General features: G+C 40.4%; 1 protein-coding gene across 3 annotated transcripts in view; it reads left to right on the top strand.

The window, feature by feature from the left end:
- IMPACT (impact RWD domain protein) overlaps positions 1 to 17171 on the top strand; it is a 45542-nt gene extending 28371 nt beyond the window's left edge. For 2 of the 3 annotated variants that reach the window (XM_065398540.1, XM_065398539.1), the window contains exons 8-11: positions 1778 to 1851; positions 6949 to 7039; positions 11202 to 11336; positions 16396 to 17171. In XM_065398540.1, the coding sequence (XP_065254612.1) occupies positions 1778 to 1851; positions 6949 to 7039; positions 11202 to 11336; positions 16396 to 16464 (369 nt within the window). In that variant the 3' untranslated portion in view covers positions 16465 to 17171. The remainder of the gene's footprint in view (positions 1 to 1777; positions 1852 to 6948; positions 7040 to 11201; positions 11337 to 16395) is intronic. The other variant, XM_065398542.1, reaches the window with a different exon arrangement.
- The last annotated feature ends 5483 nt before the right edge of the window (positions 17172 to 22654 follow it).

Genomic DNA, 22654 nt, shown 5'->3' with positions numbered 1-22654 from the left:
ATATACAGAGTTAAGTTCTCTGCTTCTTGTAGCTTACAGTTTTAAATATACAAAAAATGCAACAAGTAGGATCAGTGGGGAGGGGAAATAGAGAGAGGACATGGGTTACAAAAAAAAATGTGATTGCTTAGTTTTATGTGCATGTCTTGAAGGTTCTTTAGAATGAACCTTTATAACATGCTTTTGGGAACCTGATGGATAATAAATAATGAACTATTTTAGGTAAGCAGTCTCAAAACTGGTGATTCTGTGCATTATATAATTTAATTGCATCCATTCAGACAAAGCTCTGAAAGTGTGTAAAGTGATATAAATAGTACTTCAACATATATTTTTTTAAAAAGGAACAAAATTGTTGAGGGAAAATAGGTTTTTGAAGCAGCGTTTTCTTCCGAGATGCAGTAAGTGGTTTGTTGAGATGTATTAGATCTATTTTTGCAGCGCATGTACTGATTTCACTGTGGGAAAAAAATGGGAATAGCACTATACTGCAAAGATTAATATTGAAGATGTATATTGATTACTCCAAACAGACATTTTTTCTTTTGAATGAAAAACAATTTGCTTGCCAGGGATGCTTTCTTAAGCTCTCACAACTTTAATAATATTTTGATTAAAGTAGTATTAATTATGCATTGTTTATTAAAACAGTGTCTTTAGCAAAGCTCTTTTCTTTGCTAGACCCAGTTGATAAGGGCAGAACAATTGCAAGTTTGTTTAATTAGACACAGAAGAGGAACTAATATTGATTTACTAAATGATGTTTTAAAAAGTGCTATTTGTTAAAAACAGAGATAGCAACTTGTTAAGAGATTATTTTTCTGCATAGTAAAACAAGAACATTACAAAGTCATCAATGCTATATATTTAAATAGGTCTATCCTTTTCAGTCTATCAATTTCTTACAATGTGAACAGTATGCTCAATTGGAACAATAGTCAATGAGATGGCCTGGCTCCGCTATTCACATACTGTGTTATATGTGTTAAAAGAGAGAAATCTGCTTCCTCCACATTTACAAAAGCAATTTTAAATGCTTTCGACTCATAGAGTGAAGCTCTATGAATAAATGAAGCTCTACTGAATGAACTGGTCATCACCTTTTAAGAAAACATTAGTACTGTTCCTCACGTTGTCCCCAGAATACATCATAGAATTCTAGTTATCTGCTGACTTTGCAAAATTTATGCTTGTGCAACTTGTGTAATGTGCAACTCTAAAGACCATCCCATATGTTATGTGACTGTTTCGCATGAACAGTGTGAACAACAGATGCATTGCATATTGATATAGGAGAGACATATCAGCAAATTCATTCTTAACTTCCAGAAGTAAACACCTTTGATGTTATAGAAATTATTGTATCTTCTTTACATCATGCTCTGTATAATCACCACTGCTTGCTTTAGGTAGTTACACCTGCATGTCAAGGGAGTATGCAGTAGACTGTATAGCGCTTAAATTCTAGGATGATGAGGGCTCTAGAAATGCTTATAGGCCCTGATTTTGCAAGTTACATAAACATCTGAATAGTCCCATCTTGTGCTTAAAGTTAAGCATATACTTAAGTACCTTGCTGAATCAGGGCGATGGAGAGGATATAGGGATAGAAGTATCTGTTCTTCTATGTTGGATAGTTTACTTACTTTTTTTAAATACCAATTTCTTTTGATACATTAAAACAATTCAAGATTAATGTTAGATAATTGTTTATTTTAACATCTGTATACAGATCCTTTACAAATGATGCCTACAAACCCTGTTGTTGTTTTTCAAGGTGAAAATGGTTCTTGCCAAATTGTATGAGAATAAGAAAATAGCGAGTGCTACCCACAACATATATGCATACAGGTGAGTGAAGAGTAGAGAATTTTCAGCCTCAGTAACTTTGACCCTAACTATACATTAAGAGTATTAAGTTTTGTTATGGATAAACATACTCATAGAACCCATGAAGATCACAGATATAAAATAAAAATCAGAAATTGTGTTATAGGATCGTATAATCTTCTTACAATGCATTTGGATTCAAACAATGCCTAAGAGTGATCTACAACTACAAGTCAAAAGTGTACACATTGATTCCATATGGTCTGAACATTACTGATCATTCTGAATCTACTCATACACCTTTGGAATGCTATTGGATGAAAACAGTCCTTCCAGCAGAGTCCACTAATTCATCATGAAAATAGAAAGAAAAATAGATAGTAAACATTTTGGGACAGAAACCTCTTTTTTGTTTTATGTATCTGTATGAGACCCACATCCCTGACTGAAGTCCCAAGGCACTATTGCAATACAAATAATAAATAAGTATGGTACCGGAAATAGAGTGGGAAGAGAAATAAATATATACACACACATGCACACTCGCACACACCACATACATGTGGACAAAGCATGGTGAAGAGGGACATAGAGGACAGTATATTTAAAAGCTACTCAGGAAATGTCTAAAATCAGTTTGTGTGGATGGTACTCGGACAACAATGTTTTATCTCAGCCACATTTCCATGGTCAAAATCCATTAGAGACACACTGCTTTGAAGATAATGTGCAATTACTGTATTGTACATATAAATAAAATATAAAGTAAAACATCCCATAAACTGTTTTCCTGGCCTACATTTAAATGTGTCCTCACTTCCATTTATTTTATTTTGATGATAAAATATTCTAGGCTGAATATTTGCATGCAGGGTTTCGGCTGAGGAAGGTTATTTCCAGTTTTCCAAAAAGACACTCCAGTGGATTTGTGTGTGTTTGTTAAACTGTGTGTTTGTGTGTGTGTGTGAGAGAGAAACACATATACACAAACATACATTTTATGTATACTACTTGCAAAAAAATGACATTAAAAGAACCATTTTTAAGGTTGCAAAGTCAAGCACTGAAAAATTAGGAAATACCAGAATTTAGGTTGCCTGTCTTCATAGCGGGGTCTGAATAGTGTGCAGTAAATAAGGCCTAGCGTCACACACTGAACAATGAGGATGAAACAAAATATTGAACAGCTAGTCATTGAGTACTGTCCATCCTGTGCACTGAATAAAACGGGTCCTGTGGAAATGATGTCATCTTTTTATTAAGAACTATATCATAATTCATATGCACCAGAGGGATGAATTAAGGTTGCACATTACATTTCTGCTCATCCCTGGGCTGGAGTATGCCCAGTGTGAATGGAATCTTCAGAGGTTTTGCTGAGAAGGTCTAAGGCTGAACATGTGCCAATTGTGATTTTCTAAAAGGCTTATATCTTGACCAAATTTGGGCATATTTTAATGAGGATGACAAAAAGTACGCCCTTGATGTAAAAGTCAAATTTCAAGTCCGTTCTCCAAAACATGAGGACACTGGAGCGTCTCAAAAAAAGGTCGCCAGAATTTTTGAATATGGGCAAAAAGTATTATTCCTTAGCCTCGGTCTTGGAAGCAGATGAAGCATTTTGGCTGAAATTTTCCCCAAAAATTCAGCCAGAGGCAGACACCTGCCATGGAAACTTTCACCCAAATGGTAAAAATTTGGCAAAGTTATAAGTAACTGAAAATGGGGTCTTAATATGGGAAGTTTTGGGCAACCTTAATAAAGAGTGCTACCAGTAGCCCTACCTATCATAAACTCATTTCACATAGGCTTCATAGATGACTTGATCTCAGTCCAGATCCACATCACAAAAACCACCATCACTACAACTGATACTAACAGTTATCCCTTGTTGGCAGTCTTAGCAAAGAAGCCAGTGATCTGAAACACCATGCAAGGAAACTGACCCAGACAGTTATATCTATTGGTGGTACTACCAAAGAGCAAAATGGTAGGAAGAGGAGGCTTGAATACCACCCATGCTATATCTGTCTGTGAACAGAAGATTTCAGTTTTTACTATTGCCAATATGACACCTCTCTCCGTCACTAGCTACATACACTTTAAACAAAACCAAAAATATCTTATTTTTACTTCATATTCTTCACCCGATGACACAATTCTCTTTTCGTGATTACATTGCTTCTATAATAGTTTGGGTAACAAGTGGCATGATGCCAATTGTGTGGATAATTGTTTGGAACTAGACTGAGGCCATAGTCCTATCAAGATAAATCACCTGTTCCAGGGTGTACAGCTCCTACAGTGCCTGATGTGCAAGCCTCTCACGCATGACTAAGGCAACGATTATGTCATGGAAGTCACGGTGGCCCATTTGGACCATCCTCCCTCCCCATTTTGTATCCGTGACAAAATCTGAGCATTACTCATGACACAACCTGCCCCAGAGCTGTTCCTGGATGCGAGGGAAGCCCCACAGAGCCAAAGAGTGGCCTGGGGAATCTGAGTTAAAACTCAGTCGTACTTTCAGATTGACAGTGAAATCATGACTCCACTGATGTCAAAAATAGTTTTACTAGAGTTCTGGAGGTTCTGTCTACACTTACAACGCAGCAGCAGCACTGCATCTGCACCACTGTAGTGCTTCAGTGTAGATACTCACTACTGCGACAGGAGGGGTTCTCCCATCACTGTAGTTAATCCACCTCCCTGAGAGCTGGTAGGTAGGTTGACGGAAGAATTCTTCTGTCGACCTAGTGCTGTCTACACCAGGGATTAGGTTAGCATAGCTACATCTGTACGTGGATTTTTCACACTGCTGAGAGATGTAGCTATGCCAATGTATGTTTTCCGTGTAGACCAGACTTGAGACTCCCTTTCTGATCTATAACTTCTACCTGCACTGTCATGTAACTCGGTTCAGCTAAACCTAGTTAGGCTCAGAACCTAAGGATTTGTTTAAACTAGAGTTTTTATCTCAGGCTAATTGGTTGCTTGTTAACCTGATGTGGTTAATGCTTTTGTAGAAACAAGGGTAGACACTCCCCAAATGTTTGTTCTGTGGTACAGATAAATGTTTGTGATGTACTCTAATGCTAGACTAAGGTAAACCACAAACATTTGTATTCTCAAAATAACATTTTGACATTCTGCAGGGGACCCATAGGAAAAAAGGTGTGTTTTTATTCTGTATTAGCTAACACTGGGTAATTAACACATGGAAAACTCTTAGCATGGACAAGGCAGTTCGTAGTTCTCACATGTGTTTGCAGGTTGAGGTAAACATTATGGTGGGGGGCCTAGGGTTTACCTCAACCGGCTAATGTGTGAAAATTACAACGGCCTTGTCCACACTAGAATTGTATCACATTAGTTGCTATTTGTTAGCTAACACATGGTAGAAACCCCACCGTTTTCACAGTAAAGACAAGATGTAAGTCTTAGGCTCCTTCCAGGTGCTGGGGTGGGCATTTGAGAGCCAAGGCAGGGATCACGGGAGAGATAAGAGCTGGTTTGTTTGTATTATTTGATTTAGTGTTTAAAATCTGTTGTGCTGTATATAGAGAATGTGGCCACAGATTCTATTAGTTTGTTTTATTTTGGTCACATTAAAAAAGTTGTAAATAAATTCAGAACTCTGGTGAGGGTTTTCTTTGCTTAGCTTGGGACTTCAGATGAGTTTCTGTCCATGTGAGTCCTAGTCCTATCAGACAGAAAAGTCATCAAATGCTAATAACTCTCTACTGACCTGGATGATGTGAGCCAGTGTCCAAGAAGTGAAAAACTATGCTTTCCATTACCAACCTCCTGAGACAGTCAGTCCCTACAGATGGGGTCTTAAGAAACAGCAATCCTGTTTTCATGCAGATGTCCTTGGTAAACAAAGTTGTTGATTACACAGTGTTTATGAAAGTTTTCGAAGATATCAGTAATTCTGTATGTGATAGGTTCCCCCTGGGGTGGCACTTGGAACTAGGGTACCACTGAGCCTGCCTGACCAACCAGCCTGGGCTTCCTTTTTCACTGTGGTGCTGTGATAAGTTGCCAAGCTCTTCAAGCTTGCTCTTTCATCAGCATACACACAGATAGGGACACACCCAGCTGCAGCTTCACACACACATGCCGAGATTAGCTCTGCATGAGAAGGCTTAGCTAAGGCACCTTCCTGTTGCTAAGGCACACACTCCCCTCTGGAGTGTAAACCCAAAATTATACCGTCTTGTGCTGCACAGGGAACTGTAGAGCGTAAGCTCATAAAATTCGCCCCCTCTCTCAGTGTGGGGAGAGAGAGATGCAACAGTTTTCTGCCCCAAGTTATAATTTCCACACGCTGGTTTTAGACAAAACAAATGTATTAACTGCACAAGGATAGATTTTAAGTGATTATAAGTGATAGCAAACAGATCAAAGCATATTACCTTCGTAAATAAACAAAACTGCAAACTGAGCTTAACACACTAGATAGGTAGGATATGAATTAGCAAATTCTCACCCTGATGATAAACAGGCTGGTAGATTCTTAAGGCACAAGCTGCCTTGGCTTTCCCAGGTTTTCATACACAGGCTAAAAACCCCTCGAACCTGGGACCATCACTTTCCACAACTCAGTCCTTGCCCCTGAGGTGTTTCCAGGGAGAGTGAGGTACCATCATGATGTCATTGTCCCCCTTTTATATCTTCTTCCCACTTGCTTGAAAGCTCTTTTGCTGTGACCTGGCTCAAATAGTTCCCATTGTATAGTGCTATTTCTGAGAGGTTTCTGGGGTAATACTTGTGCTTGTGTGCATTTCCTCAACAAGCCATTAAAATTGGCCTTTTTACTGTTGAACCTGAAAGGCTGCTTGTGGGTGTTTTCAACTTCACAACATGTTTCAGTAACACATACATAGCCAAACTTCATAACTTCACATACGATGATAGCATATACAATCCAACGAGATATTACTGTCTAGCAGATCAAGACTTTTAGAATGATACCTCACAAGGCATACTTTGTACAAAACATATCCTAATTACATGACAGTGGTGAATATTGGGGTGTGCCAGGGTGTCATACTGTAAAAATATTAAGTGATTGATATTTTTGGATTAGGTTCTAATACTGTTGCTTGTTTTCAGAATATACTGTGAGGACAAACAGACGTACTTACAGGATTGTGAAGATGATGGGGAGACAGCAGCAGGTGGACGCCTCCTCCATCTTATGCAGGTTAAAGGAAACAAACTTTGTCTTTAGATAGTTTTAAATGTGTTTTAAAAATCATAGATCATAAATAAGGCTCACAGCTTTACGCACTTAAGCTGATTCTAATTCTTGCTCTGCAAATAGCCCTGTAGATTTAGTATTCTGTATATTACCTGGCTTTAAAAAAAGTAGTTCTATTAGGTAATGGTAGACACACACCAACTCCCAGGTTCTCAGAGCATTCCCTGCAGTGTCCAGCCCCTTATCCACTGAATACTCATTGAATTATCAGGCCTGCTGTTCCCAAAGGAACAGTACAAACCAGCTTGTAAGATTCTACTTAGGACCATCACTTTGCTTAACACCACATCAATTAGATATTTGAGAGAGTTATTCTGTGTAGATGAGGAAAGCATAGTTCCCAGAGGAAAGAAAAGTGTATGAGCACTTGAGTAGTAGCAGTTCATAAGTTTATTTGTAGCTCTTCAGTGAGATCTCTTGACTTCCTGCTTAAACACACTTATGACTGATCATGTAAATTGGGAAATTCACCCACTTCTGCGCTTTCTGTTGTTTTAATCTTCATTTGGGGGTTTGCAGTTTTTGCAGGTTAGTATATCATTTGCAGTCTAAGCAGTCTCTATTCTACTGAAACTTGATGAGGCAAGAAGTTAAACCATAAATTCTACTTTGCATGGTGCCAGGTTTCAGAGTAGTAGCCGTGTTAGTTTGTATCGGCAAAAAGAACGAGGAGTACTTGTGGCACCTTAGAGACTAACAAATTTATTTGGGCATAAGCTTTCGTGGGCTAAAACCCACTTCATCGGATGATTTGAGCATAAGCTTCTGTGAGCTAAAACCCATTGGATGAAGTGGGTTTTAGCCCACGAAAGCTTATGCCCAAATACATTTGTTAGTCTCTAAGGTGCCACAAGTACTCCTCGTCTTTTTTCATAAATTCTACCTATCTTTTTTTTAACTCTTCCATATTCTTATAGCTGCTCTATAGGATACTCCACCCAAAATGACAAGGTAGACTAAATTAACCTCTACCACTAATAGAACTGAACAAAGTATTATACTTCATGCCTCAGGAGGAGGATTGGACTCTATGCAGTAACTATACTATGGCTCATCCTTCCTTCCCCATTCTCATGAAGAATGAATAAAAATAGTTTTGAGGAAAGTCTGGTGTGTATTGCACCATTTTTTAAAAAACAACAACCCCAGCTCTTGCACAACTTGAGCATAGTTCTTTATCACTGAGGTTCTAGTGCTATGATCATATCACTGTGTTCTAGTGATATGATCGGTGAAGATGTGGTCTTCTCTTCTGTAGGATTCTTATCTTGTCTAAGATAAACTAAAACCACTTCAATCAAGATAGTACTTTCCAGTTAGAAGAAACAATATTTTAGACACACTTTTTAGATTTAAAATGATAGAGAGCTCAAAAATTTCCTAATGCTATTTGGCATCCTGCTTACTATGAAGAATTGATATCCGGAGTTGCTTTGCTAGAGTTAATTCACTGAGCTCACAAGTGTTGTATAAGTATATTGTGAAACATGAACTGTATTGAAATTGTCTCAACACTTCTTTTGTAGATAGCCCCTTTATTCATTTTTATTCTGGAATTTTTATTGAATTCTTGTTTCCACATACAAAGGCAGAACAATTTGACAATATTTTTACAATTACATAAATAAGGTTTCTCTGTATAAATTGCCATATAAAACATATCTATCTGGGCTAGGTAGCGATAGTTGAGCCATTGCAGGTGAATTTGTGTTGGATTGCTTGTATCCATATATGTTTTCCATTGGACAACTTCCAATTTTATGCCTGAGTTGCAATACTGTAACTACTGAAGTTCATGGAGTTACACCCAGGGGTGAATTGGGTTCATTATATTGATCATTACGTGCAATTTGGTCCAGGCTCCCTGACTGATGCTTTCCATCTCCGCTGGCAATTGGCTCTTCTGTACACGTTTCCTCTGATCCCGATCATTCCATAGGTCATCTTCAAGCTGAAAGTGGATCAGGTCAAGCTCATCCTCATTGCCCTGGCATGGCCAAGCAGTGTTTGGTTGTATGACCTTCCTGATTCAGCCTCCCATATCCCTTCCTCTCCCTCCTGACCTCCTCATGCAGAATCACGGTCACAGCTTGCACCCCGTAGTCAGTTCTCTTCCATCTCACTGCGTGGCTGCTTCATGGCTGAATTAGGAGAAAGAGCATTGTTCAGCGGCTTTCAACAGGTTCTATTCAACAGTGTAAAGTCCTCTACCAGAATTGCCTATTTGGTGAAATGGAAATGATTTTCTATGTGGTTGTCGGCCTGCAGAGCTCAACTGATGCTGGTTTCTATCCAGTACTTCCTGCATCATTGGTCGCTGGGCCTTGTGCGTAGCTCATTGAGAATGCACCTGGCGGCAATTTCAGCATTTCATCCCTCCATTCCTGGAAGATCAGTCTTTTCCAATGCAATGGTAGCAAGATTCTTAAAAGGGCTTCTTCGTCTCCATCCTCCAGTCTGAGAGCTGGTTCCTCTGTAGGACCTTCACACAGTTCTGGCAGCCGTAGTGGGACCTCTGGGAGCCTCTGGCATCTTGTTCCTTTCCGCTTTTGTGCGAGAAAACTGTGTTACTGGTTGTGAGAAAATCTGCAAGTAGAGTCTGCAAGTTGCAGGCTCTGATTGCAGTAGCACCTTATACACAGTTCTCCAAGGACAAATTGACTTTACAGCCGCACCCAACATTTTTATTGAAAGTGGCCTCTTGGTTTCATTTGAACCAGGCAGTATATTTACCTGTGTTTTTTCCTAAGCCGCATTCATCTCTAGAGGAGCAGCATCTCCATACATTAGATGTCAGGTGATGTCTAGCCTTCTATCTTGACAGGACTAAACCATTTCGTGCTTTGCCTCACCTGTTTGTGTTGTACGGGGATCGTATGAAGGATCGAGCAGTCTCTTCACAAACGATCTTTAGATGGATAACCTCCTGTATCAAGTCTTCATATGAAATAGCTTCAACTACCCCGCTGAGTGGGTGTGAGCTAATTCTACGAGAGCGCAAGCAACGTCAATAGTGGTCCTTGATGATGTTTCAATATTGGACATTTGCAGGGCTGCCATATAGTCGTCCATACATACATTTATGAACCATTATGCCATTACCGCATCTTCCAGAGCTGATGCAAACTTTGGAAGGGCAATCCTGGAATCCTTATTTAGATAGACTCTGCCTCCTATGGGTACTGCTTGTGAGTCACCTAAGTGGAATAAATGGCTGCATCTACTTAAAAAAGAAGTGGTTACTTACTGTCACTGGTTCTTCAAGATGTGATGCAGACGTGTATTCCACAACCCATCCTCCATCCCCTCTTCATCCGAGTCTAGTGTCTGGGCTTTCAGTGCTAAGGAACTGAGGGGGATCGAGGCGGCACAGCCCCATAAAGCCAGGGGAGGGGCTATGAGCAGGAGGCACAAGCACTGCCTCCTACAAGTACTGCTAGGCAAAATTCTCTGGCTCCAGTGCACTTATAAAAAGAGAATGGGGGTGGGGGGGGAGTAAAGCGGAAAGATACATTTAACTTAACTGAAAAACATAGGGACTGGGAAAGGGTATTTTTGAGGGACAAAAAGAGGCAAATGGCCAATATTTGCCTTATCTTTCTGTTTGAGTGGAGAGATGAGAGTCAAGTCCTCCTCACCAGAATTATTTTTTCAGGGTGCGAAGAGAACCTAACTCAGACGTGAAGTCCTCCTTACCTTTAATGTCTTCTCCATGTGCTATTGTTGCTGCCCTGCAAGTGGCAGCAGCCCAGGCCTGGAGCATTTCTGAAAAGCATTCACCTGGACTATGCCCCACATGCATGTTCTGAGAACCAGCCCAAGACAATTACCTACCCTAACCCCCACAGTGTTTCAGGATAAAGTTAAAAATGCAGATAGAAGCTCTGCTCATGGGGCAGGGATTCAGACCTCAATACAAATAGTAACTAAAAATGCATAATATTAAAAAATAATAAATGTGAATCAACAAGTATCCCTTTAAAAATATCCCTTGCAAGTTCCTTTGGGAAAGAAAAAGCTTTCATTATACAAAAGAAACTAGTTTCACTGTTGACTTATGTGTTTATCTATTTAAAATAATGTTCTGGGTTTTTTTTTTAAACAGATTTTGAATGTCCGTAATGTTTTGGTTGTGGTCTCCCGCTGGTATGGAGGTATCCTGCTAGGACCAGATCGCTTTAAACACATCAACAATTGTGCCAGAAATATACTAGTGGAATACAGCTATACAAATTCAGCTGTAAGTTATTACTGGTAGATTGACAATGTCAATATCTGAACATATAGGGCCATGTACTCAATTCGTGTAAATTGTCATAGTTCAGCTGAAGTCAATGGAGCTATGACAGTTTACTGAGGATCTGCCCCATGGTAATTTTTGAGTGCTTATGCTAAACTTAAGAGCTCAGTTAAAAAGATTCCGTCACTACTTTTCTCCTTATTAAGATTCCATAGACTCCCCTTTGTTTTCCTACTTCTTTGGAATTTTCCCTTGTGTTGTGTAATTTTGGTTTTATTGCTTGTTAAATGTAAAAGTAAAAAAAGAAAAAACGTTTATTTGTAAATACCTGACTGACTTACATGGGTAAAGACTATGGCGTTAAAGATCCCCAAGTTAGAGTACGTGCCTGATAACCAAATTCATGATAGGCACTATCATGGGACATATCCTCAAATGACCCTGAGATTGAGTGAGGCCAAGTTCTAGTCCCACTGAAATCAATGGAAGCTTTCACATTAATTTCAAAGAGGTCAGGATTTGGTCTGATATTTATATCTGTTTTTTTTAAACACCTAATTTGTTCTGATACACTGTATGAATCTCAGGTTATTTAACTACAGTGAGCTGTTTTTCAGAAATGATACAGTTCACTGTACGATGATTGTACAATTCAACATTTTTGATGCTTTATCAAAGAGAAAGCAGCTCTCAGAAGAAATGTATATGGACAGAAAAACATGTAAACAATTCATAAACAATAAAACACCAAACTTTCCCCTTTTTAAAACTAGATTAGAAGAATGGAAATCAAGATCAAAGAAAAGACTAAGGGTAAAATTTTTCACAAGCACCTAAGTGGATTGACTTTGAATGGGACTTAGCCTCCTACATCACTTAGTTGCTTTTGAAAATGTTTACCTTTCCGCACTATACAATACTGATATAAACATTTTACAGCTTGATAACAAACCACCTGGTGGTGTTGCTCTCAAGTCCAGGGTGAAACTGTATTCCCTCTCCTATATCTTCCCTTAACTGCCCACACTCCTGCTTAGCACAGAATCCCAGCAATAAAATGTATATGATTTTAAATAGTCTTCCAGAGTAACATTCCAATTTGGGCATTACTCTTAACAGGGCCATGAAAAAGAGTAAGGTTGGGCTTATGGTTAATGTCTCTAATTTGTAGAGCCCTGCGAGGATACACAAATGTGTATCCGCATCCGATCCGCAAAAATTATCTGTGGATATCCGCATCCGCGCATGCGGATATCTGCACATATCCACGGATTAGCAGGGCTCTACACCAGGGGCCAGGCTAAGGCTCCAAGGCATCCCCCCCACCAGAGCCTGGTTGGGGAGAGCCACGTGGGCAGCTGTGGGGAGCCCGCGCGGAGTCCCGGACCCTCCACCTGCCCTCGGCCGGGCAGAGAGTCTGGGGGGCGGGGACATGGCCGTGGGCTGCTTTCAGCCCCCCACCCCTGCACCATGGGCAGGTGGGGGTCCACTGCGACTCCCCACGGCTCCCCGGTTGGGCTCCATGCTGGCCTGGCCAGGGGAAGGGGGAAGACCTGTGGAGCTGCCCGGGGGCTGCTCGGGCCTCCTGCCCAGGGGAGGCTCTTACTGTGGCCAGGCAGCGGCTTCGAGCCACTCCCCTCCCCAGCTGGAGTTGGGTTGGGTAGAGTTGCGCTGGCAGCTGTGGGGAGCTGCTGCGGACCCTCCACCTGCCCTGGGTGGGGAGCCCCGAGCAGCCTCCGACCTGTGTCCCAGCCCCCCGCCCAGGGCAGGTGGAGGATCTGTGTCGCGGTTCCTCACAGCTGCCTGCCCGTCTCTTACCGTCAGAGCCCTGCACAGATACAAAATTTGTATCCTCATCCATGCTGCTATCCGCAAAAATGGTCCACGGATATAAAGCAGATACCTCTGGATTTGCAGGGCTCTACTAATTTGAAGTCTGGTGATCTGAGTTCTGGTCCTACCTCTGCGCAGACTCCCTGTGTGACCATAGGAAAGTCTCTTAAACTTTTCTGGGTTTTGTTTCCTGATCTGTAAAGTTCAGATAATAATTCTTACTTATGTAATACATTGTGGTAAGCAATAGTATTTGCTCATACAGGATGAATTAATATTTGCAAAGTACTGAAATAGAAGTTATGTATAAACAGAGGCGCCGACTTTCTAATGTGCCGGGGGGGGGGGGGGGAGGGGAGGTGCTCGACTCCCTGGCTCTGCCCCACCCCCCGGCTCTGCCCCACCCCCAGCCCCCACTCCACCCCTTCCCTCAAGCCCCCACCCCGCCTCGCCTCTCCTCACCTCACCTCCACCCCGCCCCGCTCCACCCCACCCTGCCTCTTCCTGCCCCGTTCTGCCCTCTCCCCTGAGCGTGTACCGCTACTCCTCCCCCTCCCTCCCAGTGCCCCCTGCACACCGCGGAACAGCTGATCACGTGAGCAGGATGCGCGGCGAGGGAGGGGGAGGAGTTGATTGGCGGGGCTTCCAGCGGGTGGGAGGAGCTGGGGGGGGAATCTGGCTGCACCCACCATTTTTGAGCAACCACGGAGTCGGCACCTATGTGTATAAGTACTAAGTATCAAAATTATATCCTTCTCTAATTTTCCCAAACAGTTCAAATATTGAAACTTCAAGTTCCCTACCTCCGGCACCTTACCATCCATGCCAGCTTCTCCTGTCTCTTAATGTTTCTGTTCCCTTCCTCCTTTTCACTCTAGAAGATATAAATCATGTTTGTATATATGCATGTATGTATATGATATGTAATTGCCGACTCTAAAAGGATCCAGACACTTGGAACCAATTGTTTAAGGGATACTTCAAAAATCACACTTTTTGCATGAAACTTTTCTCTTATTTCTGATACAAAGTACATCTAAGATGGTTATAACTGAAAGAGATAAGAATTTTCTTTCCCCCTTTTCTGTTTGTTTTTGCATTTCACAGAACTTTGTGTATCTTGAATTTCACTGTTTCCTTATACGTATAGTCAGTCCATTTCCTCTCTTTTGCGTGGGTTGTGGATTGTTCACACAGCAGCAGGGGAGAGAAAAATATTTTTTTTAAATAGGAAAATGTGATTGTAAAACAAAAAATTGTCCTCAGGGAGTCAGGATTTACTTTTGGTGCGTTTTTTTTAATGACTTCATTTCAGATTGACTCTGTTCCTTTTAAGGCATGTGTAATTTGATCTGCTTTGTAGAGGTTAACATCATTCAGTGAAATGTTTATCAAATGAATGCTAAAGATACTAGTACTGTAGATAGCAATTGTGGTTCTTGGAAAAGTGTTCTTTTTTTGCTAATTGTCTTCAGCGTAGTAATCAGGATGCAAAAGTACTCTTTAATGTGTTCCACTAATGAACTTTTCTGTTTCATTTTAAAAGCTAGTTTCCAGTAAAGGATCAAAGGCATTTTGTAAATTATGCATAAAATGTGAGAATTGCATGCCAGTAGGAAGGCAACAGGTTTTTACAACAGGTTCAGATGTGTTTGATACTTATGCCAGACATGAGAAACAGGAGGCCCTGCATAGTGGTCAGCTTGTAAACAGTGTGTGTTGATTTGAACACGGAAACAGTGAGACACAGACACCATAATGTGATTAAATGTGGATGCTGTATTTTTATTAACAACTCACACCATACTAGGGTAAGCCACCCCACACCCCAATGTATTATAAACCTGAACATGAGAGTGAAGGCCACCCTTAGGTCTGCCAGGCACCCCAGACTGGAAGCTAGAGTCCTGGCCCCCTCCTTTCCTCCATGCTGGAGGTAGGAGACACGAGATGAGGGAAGTCACAAGCTCCATGAGACAGATAGGCATACCCCCTGGCTATTCCATGAAAGTGCTCAGGACCAATGCCCAGGCAGCCTGCTGGGCTTAGGGCCTTTAATTGTACCCTTCCTAATCCACCAGCCACTCAAGATCACACCAAAGTTATAACAATTGTAATTAAATCTGCCACAGCCAAACCTCCTGGATGCCATGTGGAAGGTGAAAAAACTCACACAGCAACTTGCTAATTTCACCAGATGGGGAAAAATATCCCCTCCAGAACGGGCAGTCAGGTTAGCCCCTGGCATCAGAGGAGGTCCAGCATTAGTAGCTTAAACGTGGGGCTGAAACAGAGAGCCTGCAAGGCTTCCCCACCTGGGAAGCAAATCTTGTCACTCCCTTTCCCCCACTGCACCAGGTGGGAGCCAATCATCCAACCCTGCACCCTTCCTCCGTCCACCTACCCAGTGGCAGCAGGAGTGAACCTGTCATGCCCCACAGCTTGGACACAGATGCAACATGTAAGTCCTCCACCTTTGGGAGAGGCAGCTTGGGGAAAGGGAAAAAAGGAGAAGAGTGAAGCATCATCCCTCACCCACCAGAGATGAGGGGGAGTGTGGGAAGCAAGGGGGCATGTGGAACACTGCATTAGCTGCTTCTGGTTGAGAACTGTCTCCACTGCTCCTGCCTCTACCAAAACCCCAGCTGGCCATTGGGGTGAGCACTTCCTTTCTTTTTTGGTCCCGAAGTGCAAGATAGTGAGTGAAGCACACATGTTGATCCACTCCCGATTAACACAGTGTAACTTCAATGAAGTCACACCAGTGTGAAGTTATTTATTATATCTATCTTATCTGTTCATTCAGCTCTCTTCCTTAGTATCTGAGTGCTTATTGGGGTGGTGCCCAGAGCCCCCAGTTAGGTTCAGTGGTCCATTCTGTTAGTTGATGTACAAACAGAGGAGGATAAGATCCTTGCCCTGAAGAGCTTAGCTGTTGTAAGCGAGGTCAGAGCCAGGGCGATAATTCCTTTTGTAACTATGAATATAGGTTTTAGAGTTGCTCAAGACAAACATTTACTAAATAAGCAAGTTAGCTTATTAAATATCCAAGTCTGAATGATCACAAAATCTCTGAATTATGAATATTTTAAACTGATTACACTATTAAGTGTAGTGTAGTGAGTCACCTCAAAAGAATGTTAGCAATGCACAGAAAAGCAAGGTGGACTTTACTAGAAGGCAAGAGATTACTGAAATCATACTTGTGTGATTTTTTTTCTTTCAGGAAGAATCATCTAAGCAATTGGGAAAGAACAAAAGAGTAAGAAAGGACAAGAAGAGAACTGAACATTAATTCATTTAAAAATAACAAAAAGTTTAGTTTACACATATTTATATAAAATTAAACATGATCCTCAGAAATATATATTTTTATTCAGAAGAAAATTCAACAAGGACTTAGCAATATTTTCTTTCTGTTCTATGGTTGCCTCAGCTGCTCTGGAATGGAGAGCTTAAACAAATGAGTTTTCCATACTCTCATACTTTTAAACTGGGTCCTGTGCATAACCAGAGCCATTTTTTTTTGTCAACTACAGTTGATTCAGGCAGAACATGGATTAACTGGCCTCCATACCATCAGGTCACTAGTCAAGTGCCTGTCTTGTACTGGGACTCAGTCAGCAGGGTTCTTCAACATTGGGATGAAGACATGAAAACTTTGGTAAAGAATATTGTCTTTTAAAGCTTTCTGTACCTAAGAAAAAAAGCAGATAGGCTCTCTGGTGTATCTAGTCCTTGAGCATACAATTTGGAGTCTGCTTGATGGAGTCTCAAGAGCTATCACGAAGAAAACAAAAGAAAAGGTGGCAATCCACAGACTATAAAAGTCACTTTGTCAATCCATTGAGAATTTTGTTGCATGTGTGTCAGGCTGAAACCTGTGTAGGTGAGGCGCCCTAAAATTGGAAGAACCAATGTTTTTGAAACAGGAAACAGCAATTTTGAAATCATCATGTATTGCACCTAATAATGAATATTAAATATCAAGTATCTGTACAAGTGGTTCTGTTTTGTTAATTGTGTAGAATCTTTCATGCCAATAATTTTTCCTCTCTCATAGAACTTCCAGATTTCTCTCTACTATACTGAAAATTTAGGTCTTGATCCTGCAAAGGGAGTCAATGGGATTCCTCTTATGCATTAAGGACCTGCCATGTGGATCCTGAGGTTTTTTTTCCTGTATCTCTCACTTGCAGGGATGTACTCAATTAGCTGAAGGTCTTTTTCATCTCTAACTTTTATGATCTTTAATTGCTAGGGTTGATAATTTCTATTTGAGTTCTAACAATAAAGCCACTTTCATAGGCTTGGTCCACATTAGAAAATTTTAGTGGTATAGCACTGTCAGTGAGAGGTATGCTTTTTTTTAATAGCATTTATATATCAGCAAAAACCTTAGTGTAGATGTAGTTGTATCAGGAAAAAAAAGTGCTTTGACAGCATAGTTTATTTTGCTCACCAAACTGATATAAAATATACCAGCAAAAGCACTTTTTTGCTAGTATAACTTGAATCTGCCCTTAAGTTGCTGGTACAGTTATATCCACAAACATTTTCTACCATAGACCTGGGCTGATTAAACTAGCTACACCAGAGTGTCACACAGCAATGGAGAAATCTCATAACCTGTTTAGGCATACTAAATTTATGCATAAGTCATTTAGTGGCCCGATTTCCGAAAGAACAGACCACCCACAGATCCCTTTGCAGCTGTTCTGTTATCTTACAGATGGATTCATTTAAAGCCAAAAATACTGTCCTTTACTTCTGGTAAACTGTTGACAAATATTCCCAATATTCCAGTGTTTTCCTCAGAGGTAGAAATCGCTCCAATTATTTTATGTAAAAATAGGTTGGGCTTCAGATATTTTACAAACACTATCGATTCCAGTCCCATGATGATATGTATGTTTCATTCACTCCTTCCAAAATGCACACTTTAGCTTATGTTTTCAAAAGTGACTAGTGATTTTAAGCGTCTAAGTTTTTAGATGCCCAAGTTGAGATACCTTAAAGGGGTCTGATTTTCAGAAAATGCTGAGCCCGTACCCCCTAAAAAGCAAGTCCCTTTCTGGAGTGTCAAGTCAGGCACTCCAGAATTGAGGAACTCATAATCCTTGGTCACTTCTAAAAATTAGGTCTATATTCCTCCTAAAATAAACTATAACAAATCAACCCTCAAGTTGAAGGAGATTGGAAAGCAGACTAGCAAAGCTAAGAGACTTGAGAATCCTTAGGAAAGGTTGACATGGAAGTCTCTACGTTAGAGCTGTTCAAATAATACTAAAAATGATTTGCAGATATTTTAGTGAATAAATGTGGTAACTTTGCTAAGCTCTTATTCATGGTGTCATATGGTTTGTAGTTTGAATACCTTGACCAATGCCAATTTATTTATGAAGATGTTAGAGAATCCCAAAAGCTCCATTAATTTTTGCCCAAATAATTATTCAGCTGAAAATTCAGATAAGTGTTGGTTGCCGTTTATTTTCCCATTACAAAAGTTTGTCAACGAATCAGTGAGCAAAAACAATCCCATTTAATTGAGGTAGCAAATAACATCTCTGAGAGCAAATAGTCAAAATGACAGTATGTATGTGTTTGTGTAACCACTGGTGTGTAAATCCCCTTCTGTGCCAGTCCAGAGAATAGACGACTTGTTACAGCAGCCAGCTACTGAGCCTTGTCTCTTTAGCTCAAGCAGCTCCTGCTTTTAGCTCTGGACGTTCCCAGTTCAGTCCCCTTTGTGTCCCCTCCAGGAGGGTGGCCATCATGCTTGCATTTGTTTCTTCTGCAAGAATGTTAGCTGCTGGCAAACTACCTCTTCTGGACTGATAAGATAAGAGAAGTTATATCCTCTTTTTTAAAAAGTATTTTTCTAATGTAAAGCTGCCTTGATTGAGAACAAAGTTTTACTTGTAGCTTTCCACAAAACGCTTGTTTTGCAACATAGCATGAGAGTAGATTTTTGTTCCAAACATTGTGAGAAATGCTCCAATGTATCTTCCAGACAAAGAACTTGTGTTCCCTGTGATACTTTGGACTGCTGACAGACCTTCAAGGGGATTGGGCTCAATCATTTGATTGCATACAATTGTCTCTTCATTGTCCTTTAAAGCATAGAAGGGCAGCCTAGGTCAGATGTCAAAAGGATTAGGATTGATGTAGATATCAAGACAAGTGAGATGTTTATTGAAATCTGACAGTGAAGATGTGCATGGTGTTCAATGATACTCTGCTGGAGTACAAGTTATGTAACTCTGAGAATGTGCTGTTTAATGTGCTAGTAAATTCTAGATGGATGTCAGTTTTGTTCTGATCAATAAATTATAGGGAACCTTTCTAGCTTTAATCTCTCTAGCCGTGATAGTCTGTTAGTTTTTACAGCTCTGATGCAATCCAACTTCTTGTGATTTTGAGATATGGCTATGGGCAATAAAAGGCAAAGTTGTGGTCTGTAGTATGCGCCCGTTCAGAGATGTACAGGGGAGTAAGACACACCCTCTGTCTCTTCTGTGTGAGATAAGGATATCTCAGGGAACAGCAGCCTCTGCAAGACTGATTTCCCCCCATCCCATGCAGATTGGCAGGGAATGGATGAAGATTTCACCCTACTCTTTCCATGCCAGTTTAGCTGTGCCAGCCAGCATGTGGGGAAACACTCTGGGTCAGGGATAGGGTTGGCACAGTGTAATCTCCCACCATGGAGCACGGGATGAAAAAGGCAGTATGTTGAGACTGAGTCAAAATTTGGTCCCTGGTCTGCCCCTTAAGTCATCGGGGCTTTTGGCAAAGACACAATCTAGTCCAAGATAAATGGACGTTCCATAAATGAACGTTTAATAGTGAAACATTTTATTATCTTAATTAGGTGAATTTCAATATCCTAAAGTAATAGCCCAAAACATTGCAGTAGTATTATTTAATATTGCAAGCTGTAGTGCTTTGGAACTTAGCTGCAAAATATTACAGTATTTTCGTAAGGGTTTGGATGGATGCATTTAAAAATTAACAAAACAAAATTTAAATACAGCACAATGCTCCCCCTCTGAACACAACGATGCTTCATTTACTATGGGATCACCTAGATTTAAACAAATCTTGTAGGACTTTAACTGGAAAATAGGATCAAACAAGAAGAAATGTGCAAAAGTCATTCTAATTCCTTTACATTAAAACCCATTATCCAAATATATTTTATACTTCTAATAAAATATAATGGTGCTTTTAAATAAGCAAAGAAACTAAATGCTGTTAAATGTCCCCTACCACTGTAATTCAGATACCAAATTATGGAGTAAATACATATTTCCTCTAATAAACGTGAAAGGATTTTCCAGCAGGCTGGAAAAATTGAGTGATCTGTTTATCAGAAGAAAATTCAGAGAGAGAAATTAATATGGCATTAATCACTACTTAAGTCATTAAATACAGCCGCCTCCTCCATATCAATATGCCCATAAAAGGGTGCAAACAGCAGTTGGAGAACAGAGGGGGAGAAGGGTGCTTTAATATGTTTTTATTATTTTGATTGCAATGACTTTGCTGTATTGGAAGCAAATCAGACTGCACCTGAAACCCAATTGACCACTCTAGGACCCCGAAGTGCCTAGAAACAGTATCTGCATTCCTTTTTCTAGGTGTTTAAATTGAAAATTTAAATGCTGTCATTCTGCCAACAGCCCCTCTGATAAGGATTTTAAAACAAACAAACAAACAAACAAACCCAACGTTGTTAGAAAAGACTTTTCTATCAAAATGCTGGGTTCTCCATGAGCCAAGGTGAATTCAAAAGGAATGACAGAATACTGAGAGCTAGTTCCTGCTAGTCTTATAAACGGCCAGATGGTTTGCAGGATGCGCTTTGATTACCCTCAGTGCAAAGTTATTTAGGTTGGGGAAAAAAAAGCATAAAACATTTAATTCAACACTCCTACCATGTACTCAGAATTTTTCAGTACATAAATCTAAAAAGGATTAGTTCTTAAACCATTTTTATTTTTTACAGGAGATAAAATCATTTTATTATCCCAACATGGCAATTTTAAATTGTGAATTGTAGTAATAGTTTGGTCTTGTAGTGTCTTAATACTTTGAAAAGGCGTTCAGTGCAGTTCTGTTACCTATTACTGTACAGTTTTATGTTTGCAGTTCATACTTCTGGGGGAATTCTACACCAAAAAATTAAAAATTCTGCACACTATTTTAAAATTCTGTAAAATTCTGCATATTTTATTTGTCAAAACACCACAATATAATCACACCAGTTTCAATTATTTTGGTAATTTATTTCAAAATACCTGTCAGCAAGTATGTCTGTAATTATACAGACAACAAAAAAAGATTCAGGAAATGTTTTTTGACAAATAGATTCCTTAGTAGGCATATTAATACAGAACTTTGAGTAACAATTCATTTAAACTACAATATAGAAATGTATTTCCTGCAGTGCAAAGGCTTGGGGGAATCAGGGCTAATGGAGGAGCTGAGGGAGAGGGAAGTAATTGCTGGGAAGAAGCCTTGGAGTGAATCTGCAAGGTCGTTGGATGTGGGTGGGAGAAGTATGGAACAGTTTTTTGGGGGAGGAGGAAGGGATTATTAGGGAGTTGCGGAGCCTCCCCCATGCAGACCCTGGCTAACCCTAGCCTATCATTCAGTCAGACACATCTGCCCTGTCCCCATGTGGCCCTGCACCGATATTCAGCCCGCACCCCTGTCTGTCACTGCTATAGCCATTCTGAGCCCCAGTCTGCGACCCCCTGCAGCAGCCCAATGTGCCCCACGCTGTCTGTCCCCACCTTATCCCATGCCTCCTCACCTGGCCCCATCAGCAAGGCACTTTGAGGAACGCAGCCTCTTCTCCTCCCACTTCCCTCTCTGCAGCTGGCTGCTCCCTACCAGGAGCGGCTTCCCTCTTTTCTGGCACCACAGTAGCCCTGGTGGGTGAAAAAATTCTGCAGGGGATATGAATTCTGTGCGTGAGCAGTGGTGCAGAATTCCCCCAGGAATAATTTCACTAAGAATGCCTACAAGGAAAAAATATACATAACTGACTGTGCTCACTTGAGCATATTAGATTTTCACATCTACTATCTAGCATGTTGAATTGAATGAAAGTTACTCTTTTTATAGAATTGTCACTTTTATAGAATTTTCACACAATATCCTGCTGGAGGCACATGTTCAGCAATCTATTAGGCACCAGTTAGCTGCCTTAGAAATTCTCCTAGTTATTTACAATTTTATTTAATTCTAAGCTTTCAAGTATAGTTAGTAATTGTCTAGCTACTAATTTTCTCTCCCAGTTTCATCATAGTTACAATGCTGCAGCAGAACTCTTCTAATAACTAATGGGATGGATCCCCGGTTAAATTGTGACTACATTAGGAATATTTTTGAAACATTTCTCAGTGTTGCTAACAGTATTGGGAGCCCTAGTATAGACAGCCTGTTGCTCCCAATACCTTTTCCAGCACTCTGCT

The sequence above is a fragment of the Emys orbicularis genome, chromosome 2 (genome assembly GCF_028017835.1).
Source record: "Emys orbicularis isolate rEmyOrb1 chromosome 2, rEmyOrb1.hap1, whole genome shotgun sequence".
NCBI classification, from domain to species: domain Eukaryota; kingdom Metazoa; phylum Chordata; order Testudines; family Emydidae; genus Emys; species Emys orbicularis.
This window is presented reverse-complemented; position numbering and strand designations above follow the sequence as displayed.